The sequence below is a fragment of the Myxine glutinosa genome, chromosome 8 (assembly GCF_964187855.1).
Source record: "Myxine glutinosa chromosome 8, kmMyxGlut1.1, whole genome shotgun sequence".
Classification (NCBI taxonomy): Eukaryota; Metazoa; Chordata; class Myxini; order Myxiniformes; family Myxinidae; genus Myxine; species Myxine glutinosa.
This window is the reverse complement of record NC_136268.1, coordinates 109,010,969-109,033,414: the sequence shown is the minus strand read 5'-3', so window position 1 is coordinate 109,033,414 and position 22,446 is coordinate 109,010,969. Positions and strand designations below refer to the sequence as shown.

Here is a 22,446-nt window from a genome sequence, read left to right as displayed (position 1 = left end):
TGAAGGCAAATATTTGGGAGGATTGCAATGATTAAAGCAATGATGGGACATGTGAAGATCCGAGCATTCACCGTCTAATGCCTGATCTTCATAATTACGAATCACTAATGACTTGCCAAGCCAGCCGTTCCTGATCAACCATTTAGTTGGGGTGCCTGTTTGAATGCTTGAGCTTCTCGGCAAGCACTCTACAATGTTATTAATAACTAGCAGGATTACCCGGTGTTGTTCGGGTGGTCCTCAGAGGTCTTGGGGACCTCCATCCTTCCCTCTCCCCCTCCGTCCCCCCTTGCCCATTCCTTCCTTCATTCCCCTCTCTGCCCTCCCCCCTGCCCCTCTTTCCCTCTCCCCTATCTTCCCCTCCTCTATCCTCTTCCTCCCCATCCCCTTTCCGCCCCTTCCCCCATTCCCTCCCTCCTGCTCTCCCCACCTCTCCTCTCTCCCTCCCCCCCTCTTTTAATATTCTCGTCACGAAGTGACTCTGTTGCCCGGCAACACTAGATACTTTTGCTAGTGGTTGATAAATGCTGTCCCCCTGTCATGTGACCAGATCCTCAGCTCTGGACATTTGTGTGGAACATACACACATATATATACACACTGGATGGACAGACAAACGCTGTCCAGACTGCATTGCCCTACGGGCTACACTGCAAAAGTCTTCTTTTTTTTCCTTTGGGGGTGGGTGCAATTGGAATTATCCGAGCTATATAGCCATGGTGTATTATATATGCACATAAGCAGTACACATATTTTTGCTTCATGTACGTAACCCGGGGTTTTATTTTTTTTCGGGAGCGAGTCTGTTGCCTATACACCACCCAAATAAAAGGAAGTGTCAGAAGAAGGTGTTGCACACTTGGAACAAGACCGCCCATTGGGCAAGGGTGTACATCTGCTAGAACCAACAACACAAAATTGACACCAGCAAAAGTGTTAACATGGGGGCAGATAAACTTGGCTCTTTGTAAATCCCTGCATCATGCACACAAGGTAGCAGTGATGAAGAGGTGTACCAATATCAATACCTACTGCTACAAATTTTCCATAGCGCGCTCATGCTACGGATTTCGTATGTCTACAAAAGCAGCGTTGTACTTGTTTAGCGTACCGACAAAAACAAACTGGAAGCTTTTCGGCAACTTCCTGATGCTGTGTTTTTAACTCAACTGGACTACCGTCCAGTTGAGCATCACATACTGAACCCCTCCGGTGTCCGTCGTCTGTCGTCGTCGTCGTCGTCATCTGTCGTCTGTCGTCCGTTAACTTTTCGACGGTAACACTCCAGCGTCCACAAATATCAACCGATTCTGATCAAACTTGACATGCAGCATCCTTACCCCAAGGACCAGGTTGGTATTACATTTCAGCCCGATCCGTTGAAAAATGGCGGACTTAGGCGACCATTTTGTTTTTGGTCATGAAAACGACGTTAACACTCCAGCGTCCAGTCAAATCTAGTACAGACAACTGACCTACTTTAAAGTTGTCCAGTCAGTTCAGTTGAGTTCTGCTTCCCTGGAAGCTCTAGTTTAACAGATATGTCTGTTCTTTGCTGAGCAGTTTTCCCAGCACCATCAATTCCACTGCATTGGACCTTGATTGAATGAAATGAATGAATGATCGTTTTAAGGCCATTTTCCCCGCTGGAGCGGGGGTTAGCCTTGCGGGCCCCGTGACAATCATGGTTCCCTGTTTGAGGCAATGTTTTTATGGCCGGATGCCCTTCCTGACGCCAACCCTTAGTTGCCTCTTACGATGCGCAGGGATACGGTGTACCTATTCTAATTCGGGGTACACACCGTGATCATTCATCCCAGCAAGCTGGTACTCAATTTGCCGACCTCGGAAGGATGACAGGCTGAGTCAACCCCCCTGGCATTGGACCTTGATTGATAGACAGTAATAGCCAGACATCTTTAGAACTTTCTGAGCCAAACTTAACAAATAATACCATTGTCATTGACTTTCCATCCTAATGACCTTTCAATCAAGAACATCATTCAGAGAAACCTAAACTTTCCACAGAAGGTTCCTGAAACTGCGTTTCCCCCCTTACCCCTCAGATCTCGGCAACGGAATATCCGATCGTCATAAAAATTGGCACGTGTATAGAAGGTCATTAGACAAACATGCCTACATTGTAATGTTTATAGACGAACATGCCTGCATTGTAAGAAGACAAAAATGGACTAAACTCCAGATGTATAAATGAGCTCGTGCAAATAACACCGATATGGGAATATTTTACATACACATATGGAGAAATTACAGTTTTGGATGGACATGCAATCATAAAACGTTATGTAACACCTAAACTGTAGGTGCAATTTTTGCAAATGTATCAACACTTGCGCGAGAATGCGTTACTCCAGAGCAAAAAAGGCATGAAAGAAACTTTTGTGATCAGTGGCGGTTTGGAAGTTATCGTGAAAATTGACGAGGTGAGGGGAAGGGGAGGAGGGGGTATTTTGGCTCCTCCCAGCACAGATGGGGTTAAAGTTGCTGATCTTTGACGGCACTTCCACCAATGTTGGTTATGGCATCACCTGCACTTTCTGAAATAAACTATACATTGCGGAGATTGGGTGAGGACTGGGCTGTCGTTTCTCAGAACGCTTAATTGATGTGAGAACTAACAACCTCATGAAACCAATAACTGTATACTTCAATCTTCCTGATCATTCCACCAAACATGTGACTATCTGTGGAATTTCCGTTCACCGTGGCACTGCGGACACAACACCTGAAGGTGCAAGGAACAAGGATTTGTATTCAAACTCTGCACATCAGCACCTAATGGAACTACCGAACCATTTACCACTATCGGGGATGCCTGTTCGTGGTGGTTGTACCCTCCAACACAAGTCCAGGGCCAAATCTTCCCCATTCTTCCCTGCTGCCCAGATTTGTCAGAGCAGTGCAGTCATGGTCAGAGTACCTATGGATCAGCCCTTTCCCTCTTATCTCTCTCTCTCTCCAACTCCATTGTGGCCCTGACTTCGTGAAGGCAGGGTGTAAACTATCCTAGATGTGGGGGATCTCTGGGTCGCTCCTGCGAGATCGATCGGCTGTCTCCATGCCATGGGCTTGGTCAAGAGAACTGTTCAGGACTATACATCAACAACTGAACCATTTTCATTCATTTAATTTTCTTCTCCATCCCCCACTCCTCTGTTGTTATAATCCTATATAATCAATGGTACATCTCCCTTTGGTCCTTAATATCTGACGTTTTACACCTCACCTTTGAGCTATCTCTTCCATATTTGTCCTCAGCCCAAGATTATTTAACCACACTCCCCTCGTACCCCTTCCACATTAAACTCTTAGATATTGGATCCATTAAAACCTTCAAAACAAACATTTCCTTATTTTGCTCTCGCATCTCATTTCCCACCATGGTTAACAAGCTCTTGTTAGTCCGTCACCTGCGTAGTGGAAGATGGGGTTTTGCAACTGTGTGTTGTTGGTTACTATCTCCATATGTGGGTTTCAGAAGGTGGAACGCATCCCTGCCATAGGTATCGACGTATTCACTCGTGGGTTGGTGACGTCTGTATCAGGCATAACTTTTTTTTTACAATTTGAGTTTTTGTCATCAAATTTTTAACTTTTTTTTACTTCAAAATTTTAACGAACCTTTATTATCAGAATATGGAGAACAAGAAATATTTTGTTCAAAATGTCAAAAGGAAAAGCCACAGTGAGTAGAAATAGTCCTTATTAGCCTGGCTGCCACACGCCAGCGTGAGACGGCCAGGTTTCTTTTTGAATCACTTAAGTTTTTCTTTATTTAGTTACCAGGCCAGACCATAACTTTTTACCATTTGAGCTTTTGTCGGCATATTTTCAACAAACCTTGTATCATGAGAATGTGGAGAAAATAATTAATAGATTTTCTACATGTTTTTATGCCGCCGGCAAAGTCGCGTTATGTTTTCGGGTTGTCCGTCTGTTCGGGCTAAACATAGTTTTTCTCAACAACCATATGTCCGATTGAGACGAAACTTTCAGGGTAGGAGTGACACCCATGCAGAATGTTTTTATGATAATTGCGACGCCATCGGTCATGTGGTATGGCAGCCATCTTGGATTAAAAGCACATAATGAAAAAATTATTTCTCGGAAACCGCTGAATGGAAAAATTTGAAACTTGGCACGTTGTAAAGTACTCCCAATGGGGAGCAAAGGCATGATAATGATGACATCATAGGTGAAGTGGTATACCAGCCAAAAATGTTTTAATTGAATTCCTTATCCTAAAAATCTGAAATTGCATGCACATGATCTTTCACCCATTTGTATTGAAATATTAAATTTATGACATCATAGGCCACATGGTTTGGCAGCCATATTGGATTGAAGGAAAATATAAATAATTATATCTCTGAAACCGCTCACTCTATCGATGCGAAATTTTACAAATATCATCTAACAGTTTCGGGAACTGAGTGGCGTGCTGATGATGAGGGGAGTGTCGTTGAAGCTGAAGGGAAAGGTGTATGCTGCATGTGTGAGAAGTGTTATGATTTATGGGAGCGAGACATGGGTAATGAACGTAGAGCAGCAACGAAGGTTGGAAAGGGTGGAAATGCGAATGGTTCGACGGATGTGCGGAGTATCGTTGAGAGAGAGGAAGACAAATGATGAATTGCGAAAGATGATGGGAATAGAGCCTGTGATTGATGCTGTGAAGAGGAACAGGTTGAGATGGTTTGGTCATGTGTTGAGGAAGGATGAAAGTGACTGGTTGAGAAGAGTGGTGGAAATGAATGTAGAAGGAAGCAGAGGACGGGGAAGACCGAGAAAGACTTGGCTAAAGATGGTGGAAGAAGAAATGCGGGCAAGGGGGTTAACAAGGAGAGATGCAGAAAATAGGGCAAATTGGAGAAGATTGTCATGGGGACCGCAAGGCTAACCCCCGCTCTAGCAGGGAAAATGGCCTTTAAAATGCATGTTGTTGTTGTTGTTGTATCTAACAGCGCTGTTGTATATAGTTTGAAAATGATGATGTTAAAAGTCACGTGGTTTGGCAGCCATCTTGGATAGAAAAACGAACCTTATCCGATCAACACAAAACTTCACAAACGTGATCCCCTGCCCATACATATGCAGAGTGATGGCATCTACCTGTTGTGGGACTATGCGGAGGCATATTGGCGACACGGTCGCATTGTTCTAGTTTACATATCCTATTTGTTTCCACGCTTTTCATATTTCCATATTTGTTATGTTTGGTTATGGACACGTTCCATAATTGTGTCATCCACTTTAGTTCGAGCACAAAGAAACACGGAAGTGTTCTCCATATTCTCAAAATAAAGGCTTTTCATTTTGGGATGCTTTGTAGTTAACCTTTAGTTGATAAAATCCGCCGTTTATCTTGTCTGGTCTTCACAGAGGCAAGTATTTCATTATATCCTGCACATCCCCTGCTGGTCATGCAAGGGAGGTTCAGCTATAGAAAGTAAAATACCGTTTATTGGAAGTTCTGCATTATTTTCAGGGCTGCTTCTGAAACACCAATGCATCTCTGCTTTAGGCATAATGGTCCTTGTGTCCTTGTTCAATACTGACTTTGGTAATCATGCGTCGTCTCATTGCCTTTCACAGCTGGTGCTTGGGACCCCAGGACGGGTTCTTGAGCTTGTTAAAGAGGGTACATTACTTCTGGATAGCGTCTCATCAGTACTTGTTGATGAGGTATGAATCTGAGTTGGACGAAGTCACTTTCCTCAATTTTCTGATTTATCTTTTTGGCAGGAAAGCAAGTTGGGTGTCAAATGCATAATGATTGAACCTAACCTGTCCTCATGTTTTCCGATTAGGTTGACACCATGCTGGAACTCGGTTTCCGCGAGCAAGTACAAAGTGTGCTGGACAAAATTCCCAACAACCGTCAGACTCTCCTAGCTTCAGCTACACTTCCCGACAGCACCCGAGACCTGGCCGTTGGCCTGCTGCGCCATCCGGTGTGGGTCACCGTTGCTACAGAGAATTATCGGGATGGGGATGACAAGCTGGCCACCGGCGGTGTGGCAGCCGGAATCAAGCAAATCCTATTGTGGGTGGAAGAGCCAGCAAAGAAGAAGAAGCTTTTTGATGTATTAGCGGTGAGTAGATTGGTTAACAGAGTTGGTTATTTGGCTGGCCACTCAGTGGATTAAATGGGGGAGTGTCGAGTAGGTGGTGGTGAAAAGGTAAATGGAGATAACTATGCGGAAGGCCGGAGAATGGAGGATTCCTTTCCATCTCGTCGGTTAATTATTCTAGGAATTTGACCATTACTATGGTTGGCATGTAATGTAAGATCTCCTTTAAACCTTTAAATTAAATCTCCTTTAACTTTGCCTTCTAAACTGATTTTTTTTTTTTTTTTTTGTCTCCCACGTATTGGCCTATTTGGTGTTTGTATCCATGTGCTTATTTCACTGGCTGGTAGGATGGCATGAAGATAAGCACACTCACCTCTAAGCTGTCTCGTCTAGGTTTGAATGTCGACCCAGCTATACACTGCCTTCCCGGTGTTTCACGGGCAGGGTTCTTCATCAATGTGTGTGCCGTTCCTCAGATGGATGTTAAATTGGCGTTGCGTCTGCTGGCATTATGTGGTGGATGTTAAATATCCCACAGTGTCCTTCACCTAGAGTAGGCGTGTTATCGCTGGCACCATGGACAAATTCCTTCATTAACTACTGCTGGAAAAGCAAATGGCAAACCATGCAGTATAACCTTGGCAAAGAAACTGCTTCGGCAGCACTGACGTGTAAAGCGTATGGTTTATCAGAATCAGAAAACTTAACTCACAGTGCTGGGATCTCCGGTTCAAATCCCATATACTGTTTTTTCTAATATCCCTATTGTCTTTTAATGTTCTCGTAATTGACATAAACGTGCACAGAACCTAATGTCCTTGTCCTGCATGTAATATCGGTAGACGTTTCTCCCTTTCTCTGTCGGTAGAAGACATGAAGTCGTCATATATTTATGAAAGCAGGTGGCGGTGTCATGGAAGGTTGATTGCAGGCAGTGTACCAACATGGGCATATTTGACTGGGACGTTTTACTTGATCCCTTGCAGTTATTTTTATGCCTCTGCTAACGAAGTCGACAGAGGCATAATGTTTTCGGGTTGTCCGTCTGGCCATCCGTCCGTCTGGCCGTCCGTCCGCCTGTCCATGATAGGGTTCGGTACCACGATAACTTAAGAATAGCTGAAGGGAACTAAGTCAAACTTGGTACAAGTATTTTAATGATGTAAAGATAAACTGATTAATTATGGGATGAATAAGTCAAAGGTCTCGTAAGGTAAAAATCATGTTACTGAGCTAACTTTTTAACCAGTGATGGGATTTTGACCAAACTTCGTACACCGTGCGTTCAGAAAGTATTCACACCCCTTGACTTCACATTTTGTTGTGTTACAACCCGAGTTTAAAATGGATTAAATTTCAATGTTTTGTCTGGTAATCTACAGGAATATCTAATTTACACAAGTATTCAACCCACTGAGTCAATATTTAATAGCAGCGCCTTTGTCAGCGATTACAGCATTGAGTCTTCTTTGATATGTCTGTATCAGCTTTGCACATCTGGATTTGGGGAGTTTCTCCCATTCTTCCTTGCAGATTTGCTCAAGCCCTGTCAACTTGGATGGAGAGTGTCAATGAACAGCAATCTTCAAATCTTTCCACAGATTCTCAATGGGATTCAAGTTTGAGCTTTGGCTGGGTCATTCAAGGACTTTCACATTCTTGATCGGAAGCCATTTCAGTGTTGCTTTGGCTGCATGCTTGGGGTCATTTGTTTGGTGGAAAATAAATCTTAGTCACAGTCTAAGGTCTTTTGCACTCTGAAAAAGGTTCTCCTCAAGGATTTGCCTGTATTTGGCTCCGGTCATTGTTCCTTCTATCCTTACAAGTCTCCCAGTCGCTGCCACTGAAAAGCACCCCCATAGCATGATGCTGCCACCACCATGCTTCACGATAGGGATGGTGTTAGCGCTTTGCATTCAGGCCAAAAAGTTCAATTTTCATCTTATCAGACCACAGAATATTTTGCCTCATGCTCCGATTCTTTCACGTGCCTTTTTGCAAACTCTAGGTGTGCTGTCATGTGCCTTTTTCTCAGGAGTAGCTTCAGTCTGGCCATTCTCCCATAAAGCATAGTTTTGTGAAGTGCTGTAAAGACTGTTGTCATTCAGGGAGGTTCTCCCATCTCAGCCAAGGAACTCTGTAGTTCTGTCAGAATGGTCATTGGGTTCTTGGTCACCTCCTTGACCAAGGTCCTTCTTGCCCAGTTTGGTCGAATGGCCAGCTCTAGGAAGAGTCTGGGTAGTTGCATAATCTTTCCATTGCCTAGTGATGGTGCTCACTGTGCTCTTGGGAATTTTCAACACTCTAGAAATTGTTTTATACCCTTCCCAAGATTTATGCCTCCTTACAATTCTATCTTGGAAATACAAAATACGCACTTCAGGGGATTATTTTATGCCATGACCTGACCCTGGGTACTCCCAGGAAATGTACAATATTTGGTGGAGATTTGCCCAGCCACCTTCAATTCTATAACGATCAGACACACAGATAATTGCCTTGATTTATAAAGTAGGATAATATTGTGCTGATATTTCCATGAGGTTTCAGCCTTGGGTAGAAAGATGATGTTCAGTTGTGATTGGTTACTTAAGGACCAAGTTAAGTTGTGCTGATGTGTTCAGTGTGAATCATATTCTGCTACTGTTGTTGGCCAGTTGTGTTTTACGCATGCTTGCTCTGCAGGATGCACGGCTGTTCGTGCCCCCCGTGTTGGTATTTGTGGAGAGCAAGACGGGTGCGGAACTCCTGGCCCAAGCTGTGGCGACGGTCACCAAGCTTCGGGCGATCGCGGCCCATGGCGACAGAGGGCAGGAGGAGCGTGCCACACTGCTGCAGGTACGTGAGATGTGAGGATGACTCAGAGGAGAGAGAGACAGAGAGGACGAATACAATTTTAATAATCCTAATGCTTATGGTACTGCGTTCCATAGGGGTGCATTTTTACCCCATGCAGGTTAAGAGGCTATCCTGGTGTTGGCTTAGCGGTTAGGGTGCAGGCTTGGGATACGAGGGTCCTGGGTTCGAATCCCGATCGATCGCTGAATTAATGCCAGGGTGGTTGACTCAGCCTGTCATCCTTCCGAGGTCGGCAAATTGAGTACCAGCTTGCTGGGATGAACGATCCCGGTGTGTACCCCGATTTAGAATAGGTACACGGTATCCCTGCGCATCGTAAGAGCGTGACCAAGGGTTGGCGTCAGGAAGGGCATCCGGCCATAAAAACATTGCCTCAAACAGGGAACCATGATTGTCATGGGGCCCACAAGGCTAACCCCTGCTCGAGTGGGGAAAATGGCCTTAAAACGATCATTCATTCATATTTCATTCAGGTTAAGAGGAGAGCAGGGTTAAGCAATTGATTCATATCTTTATGATCAAGGAACAAATTATTTAAATCTAATGGTACAGTATATTTTGAACACAAATCGGAACATCAATAAGAAGACAAGTTTGCTATTTTACTATAGTTACCTCTGCCACCTAAGGTGGATGGAGGTTGTTTTCACCCCTGTCTGTCTGTCTGTCTGTCTGTGAACAAGATATCTCAAAAAGTTGTGAACGGATTCGGACGAAATTTGGCAGAGAGGTAATGTATGTGACAAGGACGAATCGATTCGATTTTGGTAAAGATCTGAATATGGATTCGGATACAACAACAAACAACAACAGACATTTTAAGGCCATTTTCCCTGCTAGAGCGGGGGTTAGCCTTGCGGTCCCCATGACAATCTTCTCCATTTTGCCCTATTTTCTGCATCTCCCCTTGTTCACCCCCTTGCCCGCATTTCTTCTTCCACCACCTTTAGCCAAGTCTTTCTCGATCTTCCCCGTCCTCTACTTCCTTCTACATTCTTTTCCATCATTCTTCTCAACCAGTCACTTTCATCCTTCCTCAACACATGACCAAACCATCTCAACCTGTTCCTCTTCACAGCATCAATTACAGGCTCTATTCCCATCATCTTTCGCAATTCATCATTTGTCTTCCTCTCTCTCAACGATACTCCGCACATCCACCGAACCATTCGCCTTTCCAGCCTTCGTTGCTGCTCTACGTTCATTTCCCATGTCTCGCTCCCATAAATCATAACACTTCTCACACATGCAGCATACACATGTCCCTTCAGCTTCAAAGACACTCCCCCACTCGTCCGCACGCCACTCAGTTCCCGAAACTTCTTGCATGCACATCTCACTCGAGCAACCGTTGCCGAGTCTGATACACCTTCTCCATTCAGCATGTCTCCGAGGTAACAAAATGTTTTCACACCTTCCAGCTTCACGCCGTCTCCAAGATCCAACTCAACATTTCCTCCATCTGCAGCTCCCTCTGTGCACACCTTACACTTGAATGTAGCTGCCACACTGGTTAATGAATGTATACGAGAATCGGTTATGAGAATTATTTAATGTTTTAGTGTTTCTTCACCATTTAGTGATCAGGCTAAAACCGATACGTAGCACGATATCTCAAAAAGTTATGGACGGATTTGGATGAAACTTGGTGGACAGATTGGGTGTGTGACAAGGACAAGACGATTAGATTTTGGTTCAGGTCCAGATCCGGCCTATCAGTGGGATACAAAACATAAACTTACATAAACATAAACCACCTTGGCGGAGGTATGTGCTCTACCGATTGCAGTTGTAGTTTGGTTTTGAATTTGTCCCGACTGCACATGCGTAGCGAGGTGTGAGATAATATTTTTACTCTGTCTGCCTGTCTGGCAGTCAAACAAAATTTAAAATCATTCCAAACAGGAAACTTATTGTTTTTAAGGACATTGTAAAGGATACAAACAATAGAAACAAATAACTAATGTGACATGTTGGGGTGATGTAATAGACACTGGGTAAAGGGGCAGTTAAACACAAAATTAATGAATGTATGTACACCTTTAAACATTTATTTAAATTGAATCATATACTGTACTTGAACACTATTTATACACCTTTACGACAAATCGCCTTCATAACACTTCCAAGAACCATGATATATATCAATATAGCATGAGAGGGCGCAGTATCGTGATGAAGAAGAGACCGCCGATAAGGTGATGTACAATGCCGATTAATGCTGCATTCTATGGTGATCAAAAAAGCCTCCATATTCGAGACCATGACTCATCTTATTACAGTGTATAAGGGTGGTGTATAAATAAGACTGCTTCAGTAGCGATAAATTTCCAGATTTTTAAAAATTATTTTAAAAATAATTATTTTATTAAAATTGAAGTGTAGTATATATTTAAAACACTGCCTGGGGTATTGTGTTCTATGAACTCTCTAATTTTGTGATGAAACTGCTTACTTCTAATATCATTCAATGTACTTGATGTCAGGCTCAGACCGAGTCCCACGTTGCAATTCGACGATGTATAACGTTAACATTTCCAAGATTGGTTGTTTGATGATTTTGTTAATGTGGAACTTCATGATACTGACATTTAAACGCTTTCCACTCTCCGTCTTGTCTCTCAAATCGCTGACAGGGCATCACCGAGGGTGATTATGACGTGGTCGTGAGCACTGGGCTGCTGGGCCGCGGCCTGGACCTCGTGAAAGTTCGCCTTGTTGTGAACTTCGATTTACCAAGCTCCATGGATCAGTACATCCACCAGGCACGGCTGAAGAACCCCTCACCATGACTCCACCTTCTTTTAAAATAAATTTAACACTTTTTATTTTTGCTCATTTAAGATTGCGGTGACAAAGTTGAGAAGGCAATGCACTGACAGTTGGGGGCAGTGAGACAACTTGCCACATTGTGGTCAGGAGGGAATAGTGCGATTGGAGGTGAAACCGAGGATGAGAGCAACCCGGGTGTTTGTTTTAAGTGGTCTTTTTTTGCAGGAATGGTTGAATAATTATAATCTAATGGATGCAAAGATCGAGGCAAATGTGTCACCACAGTCCTTTCAAAGAAAGTGTAGCATTTTGCCTGATTTTGTCTTTTTATTAGTTTTATCTCCTTAATGTCCACTTACCGTATTCTCTGCACATGATGATTGCAGGTCGGACGTGTGGGCCGGCTCGGAAGCCATGGAACGGCGCTGACTTTCATGAACAACCGTGACCGCCGCCTCTTTTTGGAGCTCACGGAGCGGTTGGCTGGTATATCGAACCAACTGCCAGCACAACTGCTGAACTCACCACATCTGCTGGAACAACGGCGGCGCCGGCACTCGGCAGTGGAAAGAGAGCCAGCGGCTGGTAACGCCGGGGAACCTGCGCGAGTTTCTGCAGGATGCGGCCAGAGAAGGTTATGCAAGGCGGGTTGGAGGACCACGGAGTAAACGGGCTCGTTGTGGGAAGTCGGACACGGAGTAAACGGGCTCGTTGTGGGAAGTCGGACACGGAGTAAACGGGCTCGTTGCGGGAAGTCGGACACGGAGTAAACAGACTCGTTGCAGGAAGTCGGACACGGAGTAAACGGGCTCATTGCGGGAAGTCGGACACGGAGTAAACAGACTCGTTGCGGGAAGTCAGACACGGAGTAAACAGACTCGTTGCGGGAAGTCGGACACGGAGTAAACAGACTCGTTGCGGGAAGTCGGACACGGAGTAAACGGGCTCGTTGCGGGAAGTCGGACACGGAGTAAACAGACTCGTTGCGGGAAGTCGGACACGGAGTAAACGGGCTCATTGCGGGAAGTCGGACACGGAGTAAACAGACTCGTTGCGGGAAGTCGGACACGGAGTAAACAGACTCGTTGCGGGAAGTCGGACACGGAGTAAACAGACTCGTTGCGGGAAGTCGGACACGGAGTAAACAGACTCGTTGCGGGAAGTCGGACACGGAGTAAACAGACTCGTTGCACGGACACGGAGTAAACGGGCTCGTTGCGGGAAGTCAGACACGGAGTAAACGGGCTCGTTGTGGGAAGTCGGACACGGAGTAAAGACTCGTTGCGGGAAGTCGGACACGGAGTAAACAGACTCGTTGCGGGAAGTCGGACACGGAGTAAACAGACTCGTTGCGGGAAGTCGGACACGGAGTAAACAGACTCGTTGCACAGACACGGAGTAAACGGGCTCGTTGCGGGAAGTCAGACACGGAGTAAACGGGCTCGTTGCGGGAAGTCAGACACGGAGTAAACGGGCTCGTTGCGGGAAGTCAGACACGGAGTAAACGGGCTCGTTGCGGGAAGTCAGACACGGAGTAAACGGGCTCGTTGCGGGAAGTCAGACACGGAGTAAACGGGCTCGTTGTGGGAAGTCGGACACGGAGTAAAGACTCGTTGCGGGAAGTCGGACACGGAGTAAACAGACTCGTTGCGGGAAGTCGGACACGGAGTAAACAGACTCGTTGCGGGAAGTCGGACACGGAGTAAACAGACTCGTTGCACAGACACGGAGTAAACGGGCTCGTTGCGGGAAGTCAGACACGGAGTAAACGGGCTCGTTGCGGGAAGTCGGACACGGAGTAAACAGACTCGTTGCACGGACACGGAGTAAACGGGCTCGTTGTGGGAAGTCGGACACGGAGTAAACGGGCTCGTTGCGGGAAGTCGGACACGGAGTAAACGGGCTCGTTGCGGGAAGTCGGACACGGAGTAAACAGACTCATTGCGGGAAGTCGGACACGGAGTAAACAGACTCGTTGCGGGAAGTCGGACACGGAGTAAACAGACTCGTTGCGGGAAGTCGGACACGGAGTAAACGGGCTCGTTGCGGGAAGTCGGACACGGAGTAAACAGACTCGTTGCGGGAAGTCGGACACGGAGTAAACAGACTCGTTGCGGGAAGTCGGACACGGAGTAAACAGACTCGTTGCGGGAAGTCGGACACGGAGTAAACAGACTCGTTGCGGGAAGTCGGACACGGAGTAAACAGACTCGTTGCGGGAAGTCGGACACGGAGTAAACAGACTCGTTGCGGGAAGTCGGACACGGAGTAAACAGACTCGTTGCGGGAAGTCGGACACGGAGTAAACAGACTCGTTGCGGGAAGTCGGACACGGAGTAAACAGACTCGTTGCACGGACACGGAGTAAACGGGCTCGTTGCGGGAAGTCAGACACGGAGTAAACGGGCTCGTTGTGGGAAGTCGGACACGGAGTAAACAGACTCGTTGCGGGAAGTCGGACACGGAGTAAACAGACTCGTTGCGGGAAGTCGGACACGGAGTAAACAGACTCGTTGCGGGAAGTCGGACACGGAGTAAACAGACTCGTTGCACGGACACGGAGTAAACGGGCTCGTTGCGGGAAGTCAGACACGGAGTAAACGGGCTCGTTGTGGGAAGTCGGACACGGAGTAAACAGACTCGTTGCGGGAAGTCGGACACGGAGTAAACAGACTCGTTGCGGGAAGTCGGACACGGAGTAAACAGACTCGTTGCACGGACACGGAGTAAACGGGCTCGTTGCGGGAAGTCAGACACAGAGTAAATGGGCTCGTTGCGGGAAGTCGGACACGGAGTAAACAGACTTGTTGCACGGACACGGAGTAAACGGGCTCGTTGCGGGAAGTCGGACACGGAGTAAACGGGCTCGTTGCGGGAAGTCGGACACGGAGTAAACGGGCTCGTTGCGGGAAGTCGGACACGGAGTTAACGGGCTCGTTGCGGGAAGTCGGACACGGAGTAAAGGGGCTCGTTGCGGGAAGTCGGACACGGAGTAAACGGGCTCGTTGCGGGAAGTCGGACACGGAGTAAACGGGCTCGTTGCGGGAAGTCGGACACGGAGTAAACGGGCTCGTTGCGGGAAGTCGGACACGGAGCAAACAGACTCGTTGCAGGAAGTCGGACACGGAGTAAACAGACTCGTTGCAGGAAGTCGGACACGGTGTAAACAGACTCGTTGCAGGAAGTCAAACATCAAATTAATTATCCACCATTTACAGTCTTGTGAGAGAACTCGGATTTCAAACGCTTACAATTACTGTGTCCAATCAAAAACATGCCTTGAAGCAGAAAATGCAACTTCATCGATATATCTGGAAGCACAGTCTTTTTCAGGATTGGCTGTGACGCGCACGTGACATCACTTGCGTTTGTGGTTCCGCGATTGGCTGTGAAATGCATTTGAGCCATCTTTATAACCACGAGGTCACCAAGCTATTTGAATCCGAAGGAAAATGAGTGAAAACTTTTCCATCTCACGTTTTAATACCAAGTTGGGTATACAAGATGGATCATACATGGTCAAAAGTACTATTACATATATATTCCCCAAGTGCATCCATGATTTTACAAGTACATGTTATTGAGCTGCCTTTAGTATAAATATGCAAAAATGTATTTGAAGAGTTCTAAATAAGTTGATTAAATTGATAATTACCCATAAAGTGCAAGTACAGTTTTCTTTTTTTCATTCAGTCCTGCATGTGATGCAATGTTTCTATAATCCACATTGCAGAAACCACCACGATAAATGTATAAAGGTTATATCAGAAACAACTATCAATGTGTTGTTGGTGTAAAAGATTATATTGGATTTAAAAGACGAGGTTTCTAAAAGAGGGAAATTGTTGGGGTGATATTGAGGGTTCCTTAATGTTTAGCTTTTGATGTCTATGATTCCATTACATGATCTCGTATTCCTAATCCATGGCTGTTTTCTTGGATCAGATATGACTGGCTACCAATCATATTTCTTTCATGCAGGGTAGGTGTTATCGCCGGCACCCTGGCTAAATTCCAGATACTTGCTCGAATGTGGCACAGCAATGATGTAATGAGTGGGCCAAGTACAGAATTGAATCCCAGCCCAATATGCATTTGCTAACGACAGATGTGCTGAACATCTGCTTTGTGATTAACATTTTCAAACGATAACATTTTGAAATTTCTGTGACGGTATGAGGCTAAATCGAAAGGAAATTGAGCAGAGTCAATTCAAATGACCCACTGCATTACCCCTGGCTATTGTTGAAAGAGAAAACATCATTGTTGTTCCTGGACAGAGATCTCCTTGTACGATCGTCAGAACGAAATAATTCGAGAGCAAGAGCTTCCCGAAAACGGGGTTTGGCTCGATGCACCGTCATGGACTCGACACCGACTCAAGAACAGGTGTGATCAAATTTGAGGCTTGCTTGGGGGTTGGGCTGGTGTGCAATCGGATCCCAATTGTGTAGTAGGTAGGCCATTTGAATAAAGGTTAGTTTTGTATTTATCCTAAGTGGTTGCAGGTAACGCAACTCTCGAGGTCACCAAGAGCAACATCTTAAAGCCGTCCATCTTAAAATTGGCACGCTACCCTTGGATGGCACCATCAGCTTCCACACTCCCGAGCAGGTGAACCGACATCCACAATCTGTTTTTTCTGCTGTTGTGGCATTTCTGGCCTGCAGTTGTTGGTCTTCTCTTGCACTAAATCAGGGTTTCAGGTCAAAAGAAAAGATTGTACATCGATTATGCATGAACACACACACGCTTCTTGACTCCAAGTTATATTTGTTTTGTCCGGACAAACGACGAATCTCTAACATTTTCTACAACTGACCTGCAGCATGGCAAGACCGGGTTTCAGGTGTGGTGGTCTCTCTACCGCACAAACCCCTGATCTTTCGAGCCACATAACTGCAGGCTGTTCAGGGAAAAGCACAAGCAGGTTATCAGTTTGCATGGATTCACAAGCCACCATAATATCTCGGTGTGTGTACAGGTTAAATTCCATGTGTAAAAATCATGTGGATATTCTCAATGGAAAATAAGACGAGGTAGAACTTGACATCAGTAAATGGACTCCAGTCTAAAGTTTATTTGCTTCATGATTCAGATGGTGTTCAACCATCACAGAAGGTGTAATGTGGGCTCTCCATTCTATTGAATACCAAATAAAAGGTGTAATGTTAGCTCCCTATTCAATTGATATCCAAATAAAAGGTGTAATGAATGTTAGCTTCCTATTCCATCGATATTCAAAGAGAGAAGGTGAAATGTTAACTGCCCATTTCATTGGTATCCAAAGAGAGGGGGCAAAATGTTGGCTCCACGTTTCATCTGTATTCAGAGAGAGGGGGCACAATGCTGGCTCCACGTTTCATCGGTATTCAAATAGAGAAGGCACAATGTTGGCTCCACATTTCATCGGTATTCAGAGAAGGCACAATGTTGGCTCCACGTTTCATCGGTATCCAGAGAAGGCACAATGTTCGCTCCACGTTTCATCGGTATCCAAAGAGAGAAGACGTAATGTTGGCTCCACGTTTCATCTGTATTCAAAGAGAGACGGCACAATGTTGGCTCCACGTTTCATCTGTATTCAAAGAGAGACGGCACAATGTTGGCTCCACGTTTCATCGGTATCAAGAGAAGGCACAATATTGGCTCCACGCTTCATCGGTATTCAAAGAGAGAGGCATAATGTTGGCTCCACGTTTCATCGGTATTCAAATAGAGAAGGCACAATGTTGGCTCCACATTTCATCGGTATTCAGAGAAGGCACAATGTTGGCTCCACGTTTCATCGGTATCCAGAGAAGGCACAATGTTGGCTCCACGTTTCATCGGTATTCAAATAGAGAAGGCACAATGTTGGCTCCACATTTCATCGGTATTCAGAGAAGGCACAATGTTGGCTCCACGTTTCATCGGTATCCGGAGAAGGCACAATGTTGGCTCCACGTTTCATCGGTATCCAAAGAGAGAAGACGTAATGTTGGCTCCACGTTTCATCTATTCAAAGAGAGACGGCACAATGTTGGCTCCACGTTTCATCTGTATTCAAAGAGAGACGGCACAATGTTGGCTCCACGTTTCATCGGTATCAAGAGAAGGCACAATGTTGGCTCCACGCTTCATCGGTATTCAAAGAGAGAGGCATAATGTTGGCTCCACGTTTCATCGGTATTCAAATAGAGAAGGCACAATGTTGGCTCCACATTTCATCGGTATTCAGAGAAGGCACAATGTTGGCTCCACGTTTCATCGGTATCCAGAGAAGGCACAATGTTGGCTCCACGTTTCATCGGTATCCAGAGAAGGCACAATGTTCGCTCCACGTTTCATCGGTATCCAAAGAGAGAAGACGTAATGTTGGCTCCACATTTCATCAGTATTCAAAGAGAGAAGGCGTAATGTTGGCTCCACGTTTCATCGGTATTCAAAGAGCGAAGGCGTAATGTTGGCTCCACGTTTCATCGGAATTCAAAGAGAGAAGTCGTAATGTTGGCTCCACGTTTCATCGGTATTCAAAGAGAGAAGTCGTAATGTTGGCTCCACGTTTCATCGGTATTCAAAAAGCGAAGGCGTAATGTTGGCTCCACGTTTCATCGGAATTCAAAGAGAAGTCGTAATGTTGGCTCCACGTTTCATCGGTATTCAAAGAGAGAAGGCGTAATGTTGGCTCCACGTTTCATCGGTATTCAAAGAGAGAAGGCGTAATGTTGGCTCCATGTTTCATCGGTATTCAAAGAGAGAAGGCGTAATGTTGGCTCCACGTTTCATCGGTATTCAAAGAGAGAAGGCGTAATGTTGGCTCCACGTTTCATCTGTATTCAAAGAGAGAAGGCGTAATGTTGGCACCATGAGTGCCATGAGTCGGACACATTACGGAGCAGAGATGTCACCATTTCACTTGGTCTTGAGGACGTTTCGACAGGTAGTAACGCAGCTGACATTGGCTGTATCTAGCTAAAGAATGACGTGGGCACAATTAATGCAACGTTTGCCAAACTATTATTTCATTTTCTCCTCTTATCGTTCTTGAAAAAGAAATGCAAGATTGTTTTTATAAAGTGTCGAGTATGAGTGTGTTTTAATGCCTCCGCCGACAAAGTCACCGGAGGCATTTTGTTTTCGGGTTGTACGTCCATCCGTCCGTACGTGCTAAACCTAGTTTTTCTCAGCAACCATATGTCCGATTTCCTCTTGATCCATTTGTATTGAAATATTACATTTATGACATCATAGGTCACATGGTTTAGCAGCCATATTGGATTGAAGGAAAATATAAAATAATTATATCTCTGAAACCGCTCACCCTATCGATGCGAAATTTTACAAATATCATCGAACAGCACTGTTGCATAGTTTGAAAATGATGATATCATAGGTCACGTGGTTTGGCAGCCATCTTGGATAGAAAAACGAACCTTATCCGATCAACACGAAACTTCACAAACGTGATCCCCTACCCATACATATGCAGAGTGATGGCATCTACCCGTTGTGGGACTATGCGGAGGCATATTGGTGACAGTCGCATTGTTCTAGTCTGTACATGTTATTTATGACATTGTAAAAAGTATGTGGTTTTTATCTCCGCCACCAAAGGTGGATGGAGGTTATGTTTTCACCCCTGTCTGTCTGTCTGTTTGTTACTTGCTGGAAAAGATTCCGGCAAGTATGTTGATCTGTTCGTTTGTCTGTCTGTTTGTCTGTCTGTCTGTTTGCAGCACTACCTCTACACCGTTGCACGTAGAATCGCCAAACTTTGCACACGTATTTGTCTTGCCCTGGAATAGACTGTGCCCAATTGATGACGTCATCGGTCGGCCGCCATCTTGGAAAAACCGAAAAACTTTGCACCTCTATCTCCGAAAGTGCTGAACAAAGAAAAATTGAGACATGGCTCATTGTAAAGAACTCTCCATGGGGAATAAAATATGGTAATGATGACGTCATCGGTCACGTGGTTCGGCCGCCATCTTGGAAAAACCGAAAAAATTTGCACCTCCATATCTCTGAAAGTGCTGAATTGAAGGAATTGAGACATGGCTCATTGTAAAGAAATCTCCATGGGGAATAAAATATGGTAATGAGGACGTCATCAGTCAGGTGGTTCGGCCGCCATATTTGTCCTAAATGGCCGATGAAAAAGTAAATTCCGGCAAGTCCTGGGTCTCTGACCGATTTTTCATTTGTTTGTCTGTCCGTTTGTGAACAAGATATCTCAAAAAGTTGTGGACGGATTTGGACGAAATTTGGCAGGGATGTAGCTAGTGTGTGTGACGAGGACTAAATGAATCGATTTTGGTGAAATCTGGATTCGGATCCAGATTCTATAATTTTTAAAGTGATTCTTCACCATTGGGAGATAGGGCCAAAACGATACATAGCAGGATATCTCAAAAAGTTGCGGATGGATTTGGACAAAACTTGTTGGACCGGTTGTGTGTCTCACAAGGAAGAATCGATTCGATTTTGGTGAAAATCCGGATCCGGATCTGGCTAGTAGAATATTTTAAGTGATTCTTCACCATTGAATGATATTGGCAAAAACGAGGGGTAGATCAGGGTATGAAAGACTGGACCTTTGGTGATTCCTGTGATTGATTTTGATTAAATGTGATTCTGTATTGTGATTTTCTGGTCTACTCTGAGATACAAAACGTAAACTGTTCACCAGGCGTATATTCTCTCTACCGAGTGACATTCTAGTTGTTGATGTTGAAGGCTCCAGTCACCGATTATATCGTCCTCATGGAGGCCAGGCCTTAAATAAAATATCTGCATTGATAAATGTGAGGAAAGAGAAATAAAAGAGATAATGCAGAGTTGAGTGAAAATGAGTATGAAAAGTTTATGATGTTTGTTTGCAAGAAACAAAGATTAAAGATAGCCCGGTAGCTATAGTTTGAGTGAGACAGAAAGTAAGATCAGTAATCCTGACACGGAGAGTGTAAGATGGTTCCTGGCAGCACTTTAACGCTCCTAAGTCCAAACTGTAGTACTACCCTGGGCGGTTGCTGTCCACAACCTACTACCTAAAAAACCGGTCCAACCGGATTGGTGTTTTTTTTAGGAGACACCATCTCCGTACTATATGGCTGATTGCTCACGAAGGGAGCTCATCCGCCCTTTAACATGTATTGTTCTTAGTCCTGCAGGGTGTCACAGTCACCCTCCCCACTGACAAACCAATGAGGGTAGTCAGTTTAGTCGCTGACTACACGACCATGCGACAGGTGACACTAGGTTACATGTTACCAGTGGCAGTCAAGAGACCGACCTGACCTTAAAATTCTGAATGTGCACCGTTTATAAGAAGTTCCGAATAAACCTAAAGGCCTGTTGTAGTTATACGAACTTGTTTTGTGTGGGGTAAGACCTTCACTCAATAAGGAGTTGTGTTACAGGGTGAAGAATAATTTGAGGGCCGAAACAGAGGGCCCCCAAATCCTCCACAGACCCAGCAAGGTAGCTCTTGGTGTTTAGAGGGTCATTTACAGGGTTCTTTAGGGATGGCCCTTGGGATTGATATTAAATCGAATAAAAATAAGAGAAATGTCCCTGGGCTCACCTGGTAGAACCAGGGAACCACATGTAAATTGGGTGAATACTTTGAGAAGTCAAAAGTAGCATACTGGGAATCATAATGACCTTTGACCTTTAAATTTACCGATTTAATATGCATTTTTTATGGGATTTATGAGGCACCAGGAGGCCTTGGTTCTCAAAAGGCCTGAAAGGTTTGGTGAAAATAGGATGAAATATTAGTTTTAGCATCACTGGTTGTGCACAAGTTTCATTGAAATCGTGTGTGTCGTTTCGGAGATGAAGATCCGAGTGTTTACAAACAGCCTGGTTGACTCACCGACGGACACCGCGATGCTGACACCTCACCTGAACAGTATTTGCTTCAGGTGAGCTAAAAATAAGTTACCGTATCCATGGAGATTTCTTTTTAAAAATGCCACATTCGTTCCACTCACAATGACTCAGCAAAACGAGGTTATGGTTAATTTATCACAATAATGTGCACGGTTCGGATGTGCAATGGCGAAGGAACATTGGAATGACCAGGTGAACCAGCCAACACCACCTACCAATTAAATTAAAACAATCAAATAAACTCTCCACAGCCCCACCGGCCCACAACGACCTCTTCCGTAACCTTTTACTTTTACATATTCTTATACACCGCCTAAATGCTTGCGCAATGAAACTATTCGTATTATTTAACGATTTTATTCCTCGTTATAACAACAGGTATTATATTTATAGTTAATATCACGATAAGATAAACTTGTCTTTACCACAAACCGTTTATTTGTCTATAATTGTCTCCACAATCGATACAATGACAACTGATCCCGCAAACGCAAAATCTACAGCACATCGAACATCGTATTTACTTATAGTTATATATCAAGTTCGAATTTAATGTACTTTTACTTTTGATACATCGCCACGACAGATCGAGGTACGAACGTGTACGCTCGCACATGGACGTTCTATTATACGTACCATTGATGATTAATCACACCATTGTGAATAGTGAACACAATTCTGATCGATCGGTTCGATGATATTGAATTATTGATACTCCAGGTAAACGTACGCAAACTATCAATGCTCGCAGTGGCAGCTTCTTCTTCTTCAGCAGGCCTCTTCTTCTCCTACGGATTCTTCTTCTTCTTCGTCAATCTTCTTCTTCTTTAAAATAGCAATC

At 44.8% G+C, this 22,446-nt stretch overlaps 1 protein-coding gene and 1 long non-coding RNA gene across 5 annotated transcripts in view; one reads left to right on the top strand and one right to left on the bottom strand.

Annotated features, from left to right (window-relative positions):
* DDX59 (DEAD-box helicase 59) overlaps positions 1 to 15,506 on the top strand; it is a 25,190-nt gene extending 9,684 nt beyond the window's left edge. For all 4 annotated transcript variants that reach the window (XM_078783660.1, XM_068125073.2, XM_078783659.1 and 1 more), the window contains 5 exons: positions 5,617 to 5,706; positions 5,832 to 6,116; positions 8,784 to 8,936; positions 11,594 to 11,722; positions 12,116 to 15,506. In XM_078783660.1, the coding sequence (XP_078639786.1) occupies positions 5,617 to 5,706; positions 5,832 to 6,116; positions 8,784 to 8,936; positions 11,594 to 11,722; positions 12,116 to 12,397 (939 nt within the window). In that variant the 3' untranslated portion in view covers positions 12,398 to 15,506. The remainder of the gene's footprint in view (positions 1 to 5,616; positions 5,707 to 5,831; positions 6,117 to 8,783; positions 8,937 to 11,593; positions 11,723 to 12,115) is intronic.
* Positions 15,194 to 22,446, bottom strand: LOC137432831 (uncharacterized). Its single transcript, XR_010985577.2, has 3 exons — positions 22,242 to 22,446; positions 16,552 to 16,635; positions 15,194 to 16,418 (listed from the first exon to the last, which is right to left on the bottom strand). It is a non-coding gene; the product is annotated as an uncharacterized LOC137432831 (long non-coding RNA).